Genomic DNA, 14,335 nt, shown 5'->3' with positions numbered 1-14,335 from the left:
AATAATTTTCATCTCTTTCCCCCTTCTCTGTCTCTTCTATAGTGGCCATAAAAACAATGAACAAAGTTGCCAGCCATATTAATGAAATGCAAAAAATCCATGAAGAATATGGGGCAGTGTTTGACCAACTCATAGCAGAACAAACAGGAGAGAAAAAAGAGGTAACAAACAGTATTTGAATAAAATAAGTAGGCTGTTATTTTGGTGCCTGTAGTGTGAGTGTTAAATTTTACCAAATAGTTCTCTTTCCTTCTGTGTCATTGAAGTAGTTCCTGTGCAAAGAGGTAAATCCAATTAAAAAAACTGTTTCTCTGTGTACTGTTCAGTGAGTAGGACCACTGTAAGGAAGTGTGTTAATTTACCTTAAAGTTTGTGCTTGGGTCACAATCCCAGTTCAACATGTAAATGTCCGTATCTTGACTTTCCTCTCTCAACACAGTCTCATCCCACCAGTTTGAGTAAATGGATGTCCTGAGGCAAGTTTATATTTATCTCTTTAATTACTTCAAAGAGATCAAAATCAGATCCAGTGTATGAGAAGCTGCTATTTCTGCTTCAGAAAGTGTGTTAGTGGGCTTGATATATGAGAGTCCTGGACTTCAGTCCAGATTTTGCAGTGCTTTCTGATACACCTGAAGATTGAATGTGCTTGGTCTCGGGTGCACCTGTGGGAGATGTGCTGAAATTTCAGACTGAGACCTGGATCACCTATTAACTGAGTAGAATGTAGGCCTGCAGTCCAGCAGTACCATGAAGGACAGTAGTGTGAAGGAATGGGAAAAATCAGGAAAGACTTGAGGAAAAGGTGGAGACTTGCTGAAGCTGGGAGCTAGTGTGAGCTGTGGTATGGGTGAATGCTAGAGAGACACGACCATATGAAGGAGTGGTAGTAGGGTTTTGCCAACTACTGGGATGAAGATCAAGCCTAAGAGCCACTGTGCAAATACAGGACACATGTTTTGGGATTGAATGGTCCTGGGAAAGTTTTGGGTGAGCAACTTGTATAACAGCAGTGGGGAGAAGCATAAAGTGGGAGAGGGCAGAGAACAGGTGCCCTTGGCAAAGCTGTGCTGATGCTGGCAAAGAGGAGTTGGGAGAATGGATCAGAACTTCTGTTGACAGAACAGCTGTGGCTTGGTGTTAATCTGGGAGACAACAAGCATATGTTAGTGTTGCTCTTGTTATCAGGGAGAGTTCAGGTTGTTTTGCTCATGTTATCTGTGATATCCTTTTGCAAAAGCCAAACTTCACTGAGAGAAAGGTGGAGGAATGGTATAAGATGGCTCCAAGACTGGAGGTTGCCCTTGAATTATCGCTTTGGGAGAAGTCAAAGAGATCTGGTTGATGCAATGCATTAGCATGCATATCCCAACAGTCATTAAGAACTCTATTATTAGTCCATTATCATCAATGTGATTTTACGAGTGAATGTTTGGGGGAAATCACAAACCATGGCAAATCTGCGGGGGAAGTTGCTGTGCCTACTTCACCTGGTGCTATCTTTGAACTTTACCCCAAACTGCATGTGTGTGAGTGTGTGAGGGAGTGTGCTTAGATGTTCAAACAGCATTCCACGAAGCTGGTAAGAAGAAGGGTGGCAGAGAAGCAAACAAAAACACAAGGGAAAGAGTTTCTGTTTTTGTCATTTTGCCAGCCCTCACCTCCTACAGAACTTTGAGAGCCAGGCTAAGTCTGACTTCTCCTTATTTATGCCCTCCAATTAAAGATTTACCTGCATCTATTGCCATCTGTCAGGCTGTTTGCACACACTTGCAGTCATCTGATTAAATAACTTATTCCAAAAATGTACTTATATTTTGTTTGTTTGTTTGTTTTAGAATTAACTCCAGGAAAGTTTTGGACTGAAATACACTGTTTCTTTGTGCTTGTGTTTGTGATTGACAGGTTGCAGACCTTTCCATGGGGGATTTGCTCTTGCATAACACAGTGATATGGCTTAATCCTCCTGCTTCACTAGGGAAATGGAAGAAGGAACCTGAGCTGGCAGCATTTGGTTTGTATCCTAGTAATTTTATTTCAGATGTGTGAGAAACTGTATCATGTTCCTTACCAGATATCTGTTGAAGGTAGTTGAACATTGTTTCCTGTAACATTGTTCGGATCTAAAAGCTGTACTTGTCTCTCTGCTGTAAGGGTCAAATTCTATTCTGTGTTCATCTAAATCTGGTAAAAAAAATAAAAAATGGGAGGTGATTGCTGTAATAGTGCAAGAGATTTTTAAACCCATATTCCAGGCTATATATTGTGAACTGTGCAGAAGGGTATTTGCATCTGAAGAGATACACTTTGATAGCCTGATATATATGATAAGTAACTGCTTCACATCCTGTTGGATGAGGTTAAGGCTTGGTTCAACGAGAAGTTGAAGATTCTGTTGGCGTAGATTTCAAGGTCTTTCCACTGCACTGAAGCATGATACTGGAGCGTTTATATTGGCAAGTCATGTAGTTATTTTCAGAGTTAAGTCAAGCTAAGCAGTACTTGTTAGGCTTTGTTTGTTCCTGAACTTCTTCATAAGCAATGGTTATTTATGTTGCTGTTTTCAGAAAGCTATGCAGGTTAGAAAGCCATTGATTTTGATTTTATTTTTGTTTTATACCAAACAGCTTATGAATGGAGAGCCTTTCATCTTTGCTCTGAAGAGCATATAAAAATAGGCTGCTTTGCTGTAAGCTGGGAAACCTGGTCATTCCTTGAAGCTGAGTAGCCTTATGAAAGCTGCTGGGAATGTGCAGCAACTTTAAGTACTCCCAACAGCTTTAAACTGATGGAATAAAATGTCCAAAATTAAGTGTCCCTGTAGTAATCTGTGCTGGTGTGCTAAAAGCTGTTGAGTTTAGCCTTTTTGGTAGGATGACTCATGCCTCCTTGACTCAGTTAAGGGCTGTCTGAAGAGCTGAAATGTCTGTGTGCTTGGGCATATAGGAGACCTATTCTCAACCTTATTTACTACATGGCTTTTGTTTTTTTTTAACTTTCTTCTCCAGTGTTCAAAACTGCTGTGGTCCTTGTGTACAAGGATGGTTCCAAACAGAAGAAGAAGCTTGTAAGTTGTGTGGACCATTTCTGTGCCACTGCGTACATTACATTCAGTAACATAGATTTGCTTTCCATGAAGCTGTGCTGCTCGTGTGTGCTTTTGCATATGGGATCTTTGTTTACCACCAAGCAAACAAGGATTTGAGGAATTCCGAGTAGCTTCCTATTCAGCCTGAAGCCAGTGCTTTGCAAATATTTGTTTCACTTACCCTTTACTCTCTGCTGGGCTCTTCATGTTGCTTACCACATCTATGCTGTGGAGTGGACTTTCATGGAGCAAGGTAGCACCCTGAGTGTGTCTCTTGTGTTTGGCTCTTCAATTGGTGTATACGAATCAAATAAGAGACCTGTCAACCTTCTTAGTGAAACACAATGCCTTTGCTTCACTCCTGGCTGTTAGTTTCTGGTCATTTTAAATACCACTGAGCAAGTGCTGTCTGCTCTTGTCAAATAAGGTGTTCCAGCACTATGTATCAGCAGATCCTTCTGGATTTAGAATTAGAATTTAAGGCTATACTTCACAGTGAACACATGACTTATTGCAACAGGGAACATATTTTATAATATTATAGGAAATACTTTGATTCCCCTATACAGCATAAACCAAAAGTGTGATCTGAAATGCTTGTCTTCTAAGTCATCTGGACACAGAATGACTTTGGAGTGACTAAAGCATGATCTGTGTGGGTTCATGAGTGTATGTGCAATGGGAAGTGTAAGTGTAGGATTAGTCTTAAATGATTTTTAAAGGCATTGACAAGAATTCATTGATCTAATGGTTGCTTTTGTCTAGAGTTTAACAAGACTTTTGTATATTGGCGTTTCAGTGTCTGTAGTTACTAAGATGATGTAGAGAAAAAAGAACTGCAACAAGTCTCTAGCTGGACATTTTCAGTGCATATCAGTGACAACTGTGATATCTGAATATCCCAAGGTATCTCATTTCTTAATGGTGTTTTGAAATTGTCCCAGGGAGGATCACATAGAGCTTCAATTTATGAAGAATGGGATCCGTTCCGCTTTCGTCACATGATACCTTTGGAAGCACTTCAGGTTCGAGCGTTGGCAAGTGCAGGTAATGTTCCAGTTGCAAGAATCTGGTAATCCTTTTAATTTTTGTTTTGGGGACATTCATTGACAAACCGGTGTTTGTCCATAGTGCAAAAGCTCCAATTCTGTATTTTCTGTGAAACAACAGGGCTAGTGAATTCTTTTTGTTGTAGCAGATGACAAATGGCAGTGAAGGTTGTTATTTAAGGCTTTGGCAATTTTGTAATATATGCTCCCGCTATATTAGTAGAAGTGGAAGGAACGTATAACTTAGCTGTCTGCAGAAGTTACACACCTAAGGTATGGCAGTGCTGGAATATATAGAGCACCTGAAAAGCCACTATTTTCTCTTACTTTCATAGAACTGAGTGAGTGCATATGAAACTTTACCAGAGTTCGGCCAATTTATGTGTCTGTTTTTTCATTAGCCACTTGCCTGCTACTGCTTTTCATGAATTAATATTATTTTCAACACATGATTTGTTGTCCCATGCAAACTTTAACAATCTTTCAGGGTTAAGGAGTAAATATTCTAACTGAATTTAAGCATGAGAGCCTGTTGTATGAAGTGCTGTTTGCTTTTGTTTTAGATGCAGAGACCAATTCTGTATGTGAGATTGTCCACGTTAAATCTGAGTCTGAAGGCAGGCCAGAAAGAACGTTTCACCTTTGCTGTAGGTGAGTGTGTTTCCGAATCTTCCTATGGCAGCTGCATCCCTGGATCCCAGCTTGGCTGTATCATTCATCTAAGGCAGTCAGCCTGGGGGAGAAAGTAGGGAGAACATATTAGAACCTTTATGAAACTCTGCCTAGGATAAAGGCATATATTTGATCAACCTCATGCTTTCATTGGAATGACCTTATTACACTTTTCCTTTCACAGTTTTACAACCAATTAAACTCCTGGGTCTTTGTGTCAGGTAGCTGCTAACATGTCTTGTTCAGCTGGTACCTTTCATGCCAACAACTTCCTACTACTGTCCTTAGGGCATTAGTCTTTCCTTAGATGAATTTTGTCTGTCTTTGTTGTGGTGGTTGCCCTGCTGTGCTTTATACTTAAGAGAACTTGCAAACTTGCCAGGGTCCAACAGAGCTGATATCAAGCCAGGTCCCACTACTAAACAGTACAGATCTGCAGGACTTCTTGGTGTGTGATTGCAGGCTACAAACTGAGATTTAATTAGTCACCCCAGGTCAGTTTGATGTTTATCAGACAAAGCAAAATGTGTGGTTGGTTTTGGAGGAAAAGGAGTGTATGGCAACATGATTTGTTAATAAACAGTGTATATTTTTTCTTTGGTATCGGTTGCAATGACTGTAGATACGGCTTTATATTGAAAATACTGTTTTAAATTGAGTTTTCTTGGGGTGAAATGTATGGCGGGCTGTATGCGGTTTTAAATTACAGTACCAGTTATTAATTATCTCATTTACAGTGAGCTCTTAGCAGTTGCAAGAGGTAACTCTGCCTCTTGTATTCTCTCCTCTCTTTCAGTTCACCGGAACACAGGAAGGACTTTCTGAAGGCAGTGCATTCGATTCTGCGGGATAAGCACAGAAGGCAGCTTCTTAAAACCGAAAGTTTGCCCTCGTCCCAGCAATATGTTCCTTTTGGTGGAAAAAGATTGTGTGCTCTAAAGGGTGCAAGGCCAGCCATGAACAGGGCAGGTACTGTAGGGCTACAGACTTTCAAGATCCCAGTAACCCCAGCACCGTTGTAGGATGTGGTGGTGTCTGATACTTGCACATTACTGTTGGCATTCTCTCTTGTGTATGTAAAAAAAACAACCCACACCTGCTGTTTTTCCATGCTTCACCTCTTCTGGAGGCTTAAGTTACCTCTATTTACCTTGCTTTGCACTCGAGGCTTAGCTTCAGAGCGGTCCTTCTGGCATGGAAGGGAGAAAAGGGATTCCTATCGATACCAATTGGCTGTGCACTTTAATCTGGAAATGGGTCTCAACTGAAGAAAACAGAAGCCCACTGCATATTTTTTTAAACAAAAGCATGTACAGAATTTTTGAACTAACCCAAGCACTTTTAAAGTAAAATGCACATCCCTCTGTGTGAGGGATGTGGTTTGAAGAGACAGCTTGTCAATGCCCTCCATTTTAGCCTTTTTAGCTTTATGGCTAAAGGCATGTGCTTCTACTTCTTGCACTTTGAGAGGCATACACTTGGTATTCTTATGGTAATGGTCTGTCCTAAACCGTGGATTTTCCTTTTTCAGTTGCCTTCAGGCAAAAGCAGTGAGAAAATCCCAGGGAAAAGCAGGTTTTCATTTTCAGAGCGCTAAATGATGGAGGGAAGAAACACTTACTTCCAACTGAAAAATACACGGCATCGCTACGTGTTTTGTTCTGGTCTGTTTTTTATTTTATTTTATTATTTTTTTTTCTGCTCGTTAGATCCAGCAGTGTAGACAATCAGGCTTTCTGTTCCTCTTCTGTAATGGGCAAGCCAGACCAATAGCATTTTTAGCAGCATGACTTCTCTCTTGAAGTGATGTTAGCCATCTGCTTCACAGACGCTCAAAGTCATAAGCAAGAAGATTCAAGGGAAGGCCAAATTGCAATGGTTTTAACAGTGCTCCTTCAGTCAGCCTGTGGGGCTGATGTGTTGATGCCAAACCTTATTTTATTTTGGCTTGTCAGTGCATTTGCGTGATGAATTCTGCTGAGATGAAAATCTTTCAAAGTCCAGACCTTTTGCTATAGTTAAAATCTGCAACTGCTGAGCTGTTATCCTTTGTGCATGTGTGGAGGCTCAGGGATATTAAAATGAAACCCAGGCTCCCCAGGCTGCTAGAGTTTAATGAATACCTTCTGCAAGTGCTAAGGTGCTATTGAGTGAGGAGAGACAAACTATAACCTCACAGTTCACCTGCTTGCAATGGAACTGAGTGCTGCACATAAAGCACTAGGATGCTGCAGGATTCATCCCCTGATTTTCTGTCTCACAAGCCTCTTAGGATGATGTTCCAACACAGAAGATGTGAATTTGCTGTTGGGCCATTTGCAAAAGCTAGTAGACCAGCTGGTGCTGAGTAAGAAACTTGTGAAAGGGTTTTTTTTGGTTGTTGTTCTGGCTTTTTTTCCTCCTCTTCCCTAACAGGGAACAAGTGGAAAAGAAGCCTGCACAGCTTGGATAGAAAACATGCTATAAATAAAGCAACAATTCCAGCACCTTCAGTACCGAGGTAGCTGTTTGGAAACCTGTAATGTTGCTCGTACCCGAGACAAAGCAATTTCCCATATTGAAATGTAAGGCTATCTGGGATTTGCTGTGCACTGACAGCAGGGTGCTTCTTGAAAGAAGCTGAGTTGAACAGATGCACTTTGTGCTGGCTGGCTGCCTACCACTTAGGAGGAACAGTAATTGTGGGCCATTATCCCAGCCATGGATCTGAGTAGCAGAAACCCCTTTTTCAGCTGGAGAGAGACTCGTGCCGAGGAGCTGAGTGAAGCCCACAGGGAGGATGCGGAATGACTAGGTCATTCCTGGGAGTCTACCTGGTTTGTGCCTAGCGGTGTTAAATAAAAGGCCCTTGGAAGGCTAACTTTTTAGAGAGAATTGTACCGTGTGTAAAAAGCCTCTGGGGTTTTATCTTTGTGTGTGCACAGTGTCAGCCCCAAGCAAGTCTCTTGGGAGGAGGAGGCGGCGGCTGGCCCGAAACAGGTTTACCATTGACTCAGATGCCGTCTTCACAAGCAGCCCCGAAAAAGAGCCCCAGCAGCCCACGCACGGTGGGGACACTGACCGCTGGGTAGAGGAACAGTTTGACCTTGCTCAGTATGAGGAGCAGGAGGACATCAAGGAAACGGACATCCTCAGCGATGACGATGAGTACTGTGAGGCCATGAGGGGTGCCGTGGCCGACCGAGACCTTCGGGAGCGGCTGCAGGCAGCCTCCATCACGTGCCGCGGAGACCGCTCGCGCCCAGCCATGGACACACACGCCTCCAGGATGACCCAGCTGAAGAAGCAGGCGGCCTTGACCGGCATCAACGGTGACGTGGAGGGCCACGGTGAGGAGGTCATCTGGGTCAGGCGTGAAGACTTCATCCCAAGCAGGAAACTGAACACGGAGCTCTAAACCGGTCCCCTTCCCTGCCCAGATGCGTAGGTCTCCCCATCCTGCCCGCCCTCCCTCCCACTCCTGGCACACCGCCGAGAGTGAGTCCCCATAGATTGCACACTTGCACACACCATTACGGCAGCTGAATTGGTCTGAAGCCATGCGGCCACACTTTAGGCAACTGTAAAACGCTCAAAACTTGGAACGGAATAACCTTAAGGTCCTGTCTTACGTTACCAAGGGCTTTCACACTATGTTATTTATTCTAACATAATCAGGGGCTGAAATTATGTATGGGGAGAATATAATCACTGGAAAACAAATTATTCTGGATGTCTTAACCTACGTACAGCAAACTAGCTTATACGATAGCACAACGAACAAAGGGTTTTATAGCTGTAAAAAGTCAACCGTAGGTTCATCTCCTGAATGAGGAAACTGCCTTTTTAACGTGTACAGTTGCAGTATTCTTATTACTTTTCCCTCTTTAAATGTAAGAGAATATACATGTATTTTAGGGATGTGTGAGGAAAAGTTTGGGATTTCTGTTGTGTTAAGTCCTCTTGGTCTGTGGCTGGTCTAATTTAATGTCAATGTTGGAAGCTCTAGTTTTGCATAATGTTGTAAAGATGCCAAACTCTCTTAAGAGATCCAAACTTAACACTTGAAGAGATATTTTTTTGTATTTTACCTGAGATGCAGGGGCACAAAGGGATAAGAATTTTACAGTGTTAGCTTAGCTCCATGTCTAGGATACGAGGCTAGCTTTTTGCAGAGGGTTAGGAATGGTGGGTTTTATATTAAAATATGAACTGGAAACTCTTATTTAGATATAACTTTCTTCAAGAAAAGGATTATTGTATATGTTTGAGGCTGGAGTTTAGTTAGATAATACAAAGAATAAAATTACATTACTGAATTATAGTGGAGCAAACTCATCCGTGGTGCAGCCTCGCACCACGATGATTCGTTTGGTCTGCTTTCTCTGACGCAGTTTGGGCTTAGGGGACAGGGAACTCATGGCCAAAAAAACTGACCTCATCCATTCTCTTCCTGTGGGTGAAACCAATGTATTTTCATTCCTTTACAAAAGCTTTTCCACTGCAATAGAATTTGAGCAATTTCTGAACCTCTTCAACATTTTAAACCTTTTATTTAAGCATCTAAAACAGGGTAAGAACGCGACTAAAATAGTTTTTAAGTGGACTTCCAAACGCAAAACACAAATAGCACTTTTTTCTTTTTTAAGATTTATATGGCTTTTCCCAGTTCAGTTTCACCTATGAGGAAAAAAACACACACACACACACAAAAAAAAAAACACACACACAAAAAGGAAGATTATATGAAGTTTCTTTTTTTTTTCTTTTTTTTGTTTTTGGTATCTATTGGTGTTTGACACATCAATCGGTACTTTGAAAACCTGAGATTTTATAATAACTTGAGGATTATATTTTATAAAATCCACTCCGACTATATTTTAAAACACAAGGAAAATTATTCCCCCCGGAAATCCATCGCTGTCTTTGTGTCCCACTTAGCACATCCCCCTCTCCTCCACCCCTTTCTGGTTTCTGGTGCACTATACTTGTTCTTATGAAAGCTTTCTCTCTTAACCTTTTGCTATCTTTTCTTTTCGTAAAAGCTTTAGAAAGGTTTCTATACCCTTTGTATGATCACGTCATTGTTTTATATCATTGACTTGTCAGTTGTGTCCCAGCATACTAGAAAAGCGGAGGTTTTAGCTGTCCTATGCTGTACCCAGTGGAATACAGTCAGTTCTGGAATACTGGAAGGCTGGTACTGGGAAGGTACCGTTGTTCTTGTACATAATGTCATGACATGTCTATGTCAAAGGTTCTTATATATTTCTTTTATAAGCTGAAAGAAGGTCTATTTTTATGTTTTTAGTTCTATGAATGGAACGTTGTAAATGCCTGTCAGAAATAAAATACTGGAAAAAAACAGTGGAAATAGTGGTATGTATACAAGTTCTCTGAGCCAGGTATCCTTCTCAGTGTAAGCAAGTAGGAAGCAAGTCCTACAGCAGCTGAAGCTGTGGGACCCACTCCTTGCCTTTGAAGCCTGTGGTGTCTCTTTACTTGTCAGGTTTGCACCTCTAACGCTGCATGCTCTGGGTCTCGTGCAGATATCTCGTGCAGATATCGTGCAGATATTTGGAATGGGTTCCTCCAGCTGCAGCTCTTAGCAGAGCCCTCATCTCTGCTTTTCAGTGGAATGTGGGCTGTAGGGTAAAGAACTGCTCCCTTGACCACAGGTGCAGAACTTCAGTTTGCCTGTGAGTGAAAGCCAGGGCAATTTTGTTGGTCTCCCTTCTCTTTTATCGAAAACCCATTTTTATTTATTTATTTCCCCCTGTAGAAGATCCAAGTCTGGAGCCTTGTCTAATAGAAAATGGAAAACCAGATGGGAACACCAAATGATGGATGCAGTAACATCATGCCTCGCTTCAGGAATTAACATTATGTAGTTAATTTATCTCATATGAGGTCTTACATAAGAGGTTTGGTAGGTGGAAGGCGCAATGCTTTGGAGTAGTTCTTGCATTCTCACCTGCCAATCGCTATAGCTTGGGGAAGACATTAAGGCCTGAACTGTGCAGACTTTATGTGGGTAGGACTCACTTTGTATTTTGCAGAAGTGCTGTTTTCCTTACTATATCCATAACCAGCTAGATGGGTTTCTTTTCCAGTGATGATCACAAGAAATGGAAGTATGCATTTAAATAAGAGAGAGGGGGGGTACAGAATTCCCTCGTTATTAGAAGAGCCCCTAGTTCTTGCCTGCAGTATCTGTGGAAAAAGCACAGGCATCCCATAGCACTGAGGTTTGGGAAGTGTTTTTCTTAACACTTTTCACCGGTCAGATGTTATTGTCCTCTCTAGCAGACTTGCTCTGCTTGCACCTGCTTCAGAATGGCACAGGTAGTGTTTTGTTTCTGTGGTTATTGTCTCTGTACACACTGTGCTGAGGATGTGACCATGCTGCTTGTGTGCTGCTGGTTTTAATATGGCCAAATTAAATGGGGACAGGAGTGCTGCCTCTCCCACAGTTCCCATTCCCACCGTGGATGTCTTGTGGCAATTTGCAGCTGGTTTTCATTTCCCTTTAATTTTATTCTTAACAGTTGCTGAGATACTCAGTTGAGCAGCAGAGTTCTGTAATCTTTCCAATTAGAAGAGCTGTCATGCATGTAGATTGAGAACTGTCAGTGTGTTAGCACTGCTGAATGAATCCAGCCCAGAATGTTGGAAGCCTGCTGTGGCTCTGCCTTGTTCTGGGAGGGGAAGAAGAGGGGAAAGAAAGCACTTGAAAACTTGCTTCCTCTGTTTCTCTCTTCCTTTGGCTGCATATTGTTAATAATACATAATACTGTGTTATACATGGGCATGGGCTAGAGGAGCTCTTTGCAATAATGAGATCATCTTATAGTAGCCTTAGGGCCTGGGTAAATTGTTCCTGGTTTAGGTTTGACAAATGAAGGCAAGTGGAGGAGTACACAAGGTCATGGAGAAAGCTTGTGAACTGCTTGTGGGAGGCAGAGCTGGATGGTGCTTCCTTTTCATTAATGTAAAGAGATAATTAGATGTAGTAAGTAATAGTTTCTTGGGGCAGAGTGATGAAGAGGTGAAAAAAGTCACACTGACTGCCTGGAGTGCATGGAATTGTGTGTCCAGCGGGTACACCTGGGAATCCTCATACTGAAGTATCCAGCTTGCTTTTTCCTCTCAGTTCTTATTTCCAATCAGTTTCATAACATGGAAGGAATGATGATGAGACAGGGAATAATTTTAACCAATGAAGTGTTTTCCATTTGACCTTCAAAATAAAACCATGGTTTCTGCAGCTGTTCACCTCTGTGCACTGACATTACAGGTGACACTGGCTATACATAATCACGGGGGAGTGCCTCAGTGCTCTTGAAAGGAGAACAAATTGTTTGTAGAGCCTGGGCCCTTCTTTGGGGCTTTGGAAGGATGGTGTGAAGAAAGCCTTCAGAGTTGCAAGGCTGGAGACCCTACTGAGGGCCCTTCCCACGAGCACTGTCCTATGGTCCTGACCCCAGTGCACCACTCCCAGTCAGTCAAACAGGAAAGGTTTGTATTGTTTTCTTTTCAGACCAGGAATAAATGGAAAAACATATCTTCAATTTTGCATCTAAAGATGACAATATTGTGATGGAACAAATAGACAAGTTCCCAGGAGATGAAGCTTCCATAAGAAGTGGTAGGAATGCAGATTTACATGGGGAGGGTGTGGAGGGAAGAGCCAACAATGGAGGCCACAAGTCACTGTATCTTGGTCCTCTCACCCCACTGAGGACTGCTTGGTGCTGAAGTAAATGCATTTCCTGGGACACCCAAAGTGCATTGGATGCAATACATGGCAGCAGTGGCCAATTGCCATTAATCCTTAGGATCTTTATGCAGAAGCATCACTGGACTTTGACCTAAACTCTCTCTCCAGATTCAAAATCACGTTCTCTGCCATTCTGTCTTCTCTCAGTTGAAGCAAAATACCTGAAATGAGAAAATCTCCCCTTAACTGCTATGTTTAAGTGGATCAGACTTAAAAGTTCTATTTCCTCCTCCCAGAGTTGAGGTGGGCACCCTGACATAACTGCAGCTCTGGTGAAGGAGGGGCACCCTGGGAAGGGTTGAGAGCAGGGGACAGTAGGAGGTAGAGCCATGGGCCCATGTGCAGCTGTGGGCTATGTGGTGTGGGCCTCACCTTGAACAAAGGTGTTGGACAAAACTTGGCACCTACCAGAGCTGCTTTAGACACCACTCAGAGCCAGATGCTCCTCAGGCCATGCACGCTCTGTGCTGATGTGGGATAGCTGCAGGAGCCATCTGCCTGTGGCCACCATGTTGTGGGGGATGTGTTGATCTCTGCCACACAGATACAGGCTGTCCCCTGTGCCACGGGGCAGGCTGTGGCACTGCGTTTTAAATGTAATAGCATAGATGTGGTTCTAGAAGCATTTATTTGGCTTCTCAGAGAAAAAAAAAGCCCATCTCTTTGTGCAGCCTCTGGGCTAGCCCAGTGTAGGCCTTGCTTCTTTGTCTCCCCCCCCAAGCTGCAGGCCCTGGGCCCTGCTCCAGCCCAGACATCCCTGCCCTGTCTGGAGCATCCCAAGTTGATGAGAAGCTGAGCTGTCTGGGCTGTGCCTATTTGCTGGGGCGGCTGGTAAAATAACAGGTTGGAGCAGAGGCTCTGTGCAGCAACCAAGCCCTGCTCCTTTTGTTCTGCAGCCAGTGGAGGTCTCTCTTCCCCTGCAAATGCAGTGTTCATTTCCCAGTTGCTCTCTTTCTTCAGCTTTATTTAAAAGCCCGGGGATTATGGCTCTAATAAAGCAAGCAAACAGAAAAAAAGATATATAATAAACACATGTGCTCTGTAGGTAGTAGAGCACTGTGTCCTTTGCTTTGAGTTATGCAAAGCATTTAGTTATGGGGTAACTATCGACTCAGTGCAGGGTGTTAGTTGGTTTTACATCATTCTATTAGAGAAAGTAATTTCCAGGGATAGATTGAGATTCTCTTCTTCTCAGAGGAGATTAGACCTCTTAAATTAACTCTTCGAGGAGTATTAGAGAGGCTCATATCTTTCTGGTCATTCCACCTCTAATTGCAGTGGGACTGATCCTTTCAGTATCTGAAGGGGGGCTGTGAGAAAGAAAGGGACAGACTCTTTAGCATGGCCTGCTGTGATAGGGCAAGGGGAAATGGTTTCACATTTAAAGAGGGGAAATTTAGACCAGATATAAGGAAAGCTTTTATTATTATAATTATTTATTATTATTATTATTATTATTAATTATTATATTATATTATTTGTTTTACTATAAGGGCAGTGAAACACTGGCACAGGTAGCCCAAAGAGGGCAGTGGATGCCCCATCCCTGGAGACACTCAAGGTCAGGCTGGATGGGGCTCTGAGCACCTGATGGAGCTGTAGATGTCCCTGTTGATTGCAGGGGGGTTGTGCCAGATGACTGTTAAAGTTCCCTTCCAACTCAATTCTATGTTTCTATGATTCTATGATCCTCCCAAGGAGCAAGTATGGTCCCTGATTAAGGAAGACAGAGATTATCCCTGACTTCTGGCCAGTACTTCATACTGA

At 42.6% G+C, this 14,335-nt stretch overlaps 1 protein-coding gene across 9 annotated transcripts in view; it reads left to right on the top strand.

Moving 5' to 3' along the window:
* Nucleotides 1-10,162, top strand: part of TIAM1 (TIAM Rac1 associated GEF 1) — a 163,479-nt gene extending 153,317 nt beyond the window's left edge. For 8 of the 9 annotated variants that reach the window (XM_085528103.1, XM_015881158.3, XM_085528092.1 and 5 more), the window contains 7 exons: nucleotides 43-161; nucleotides 1,906-2,014; nucleotides 3,009-3,067; nucleotides 4,033-4,135; nucleotides 4,701-4,788; nucleotides 5,606-5,778; nucleotides 7,734-10,162. In XM_085528103.1, the coding sequence (XP_085384229.1) occupies nucleotides 43-161; nucleotides 1,906-2,014; nucleotides 3,009-3,067; nucleotides 4,033-4,135; nucleotides 4,701-4,788; nucleotides 5,606-5,778; nucleotides 7,734-8,206 (1,124 nt within the window). In that variant the 3' untranslated portion in view covers nucleotides 8,207-10,162. Of the gene's footprint in view, nucleotides 1-42; nucleotides 162-1,905; nucleotides 2,015-3,008; nucleotides 3,068-4,032; nucleotides 4,136-4,700; nucleotides 4,789-5,605; nucleotides 5,779-6,340 lie in introns of all 9 variants that reach the window. The other variant, XM_032448626.2, reaches the window with a different exon arrangement.
* The last annotated feature ends 4,173 nt before the right edge of the window (nucleotides 10,163-14,335 follow it).

Source organism: Coturnix japonica, chromosome 1 (assembly GCF_054131305.1).
Source record: "Coturnix japonica strain WE chromosome 1, WE-NBRP24, whole genome shotgun sequence".
Taxonomy (NCBI): domain Eukaryota; kingdom Metazoa; phylum Chordata; class Aves; order Galliformes; family Phasianidae; genus Coturnix; species Coturnix japonica.
The sequence above is the reverse complement of the archived record's forward strand: the minus strand, read 5'-3'. Positions and strand labels throughout refer to the sequence as shown.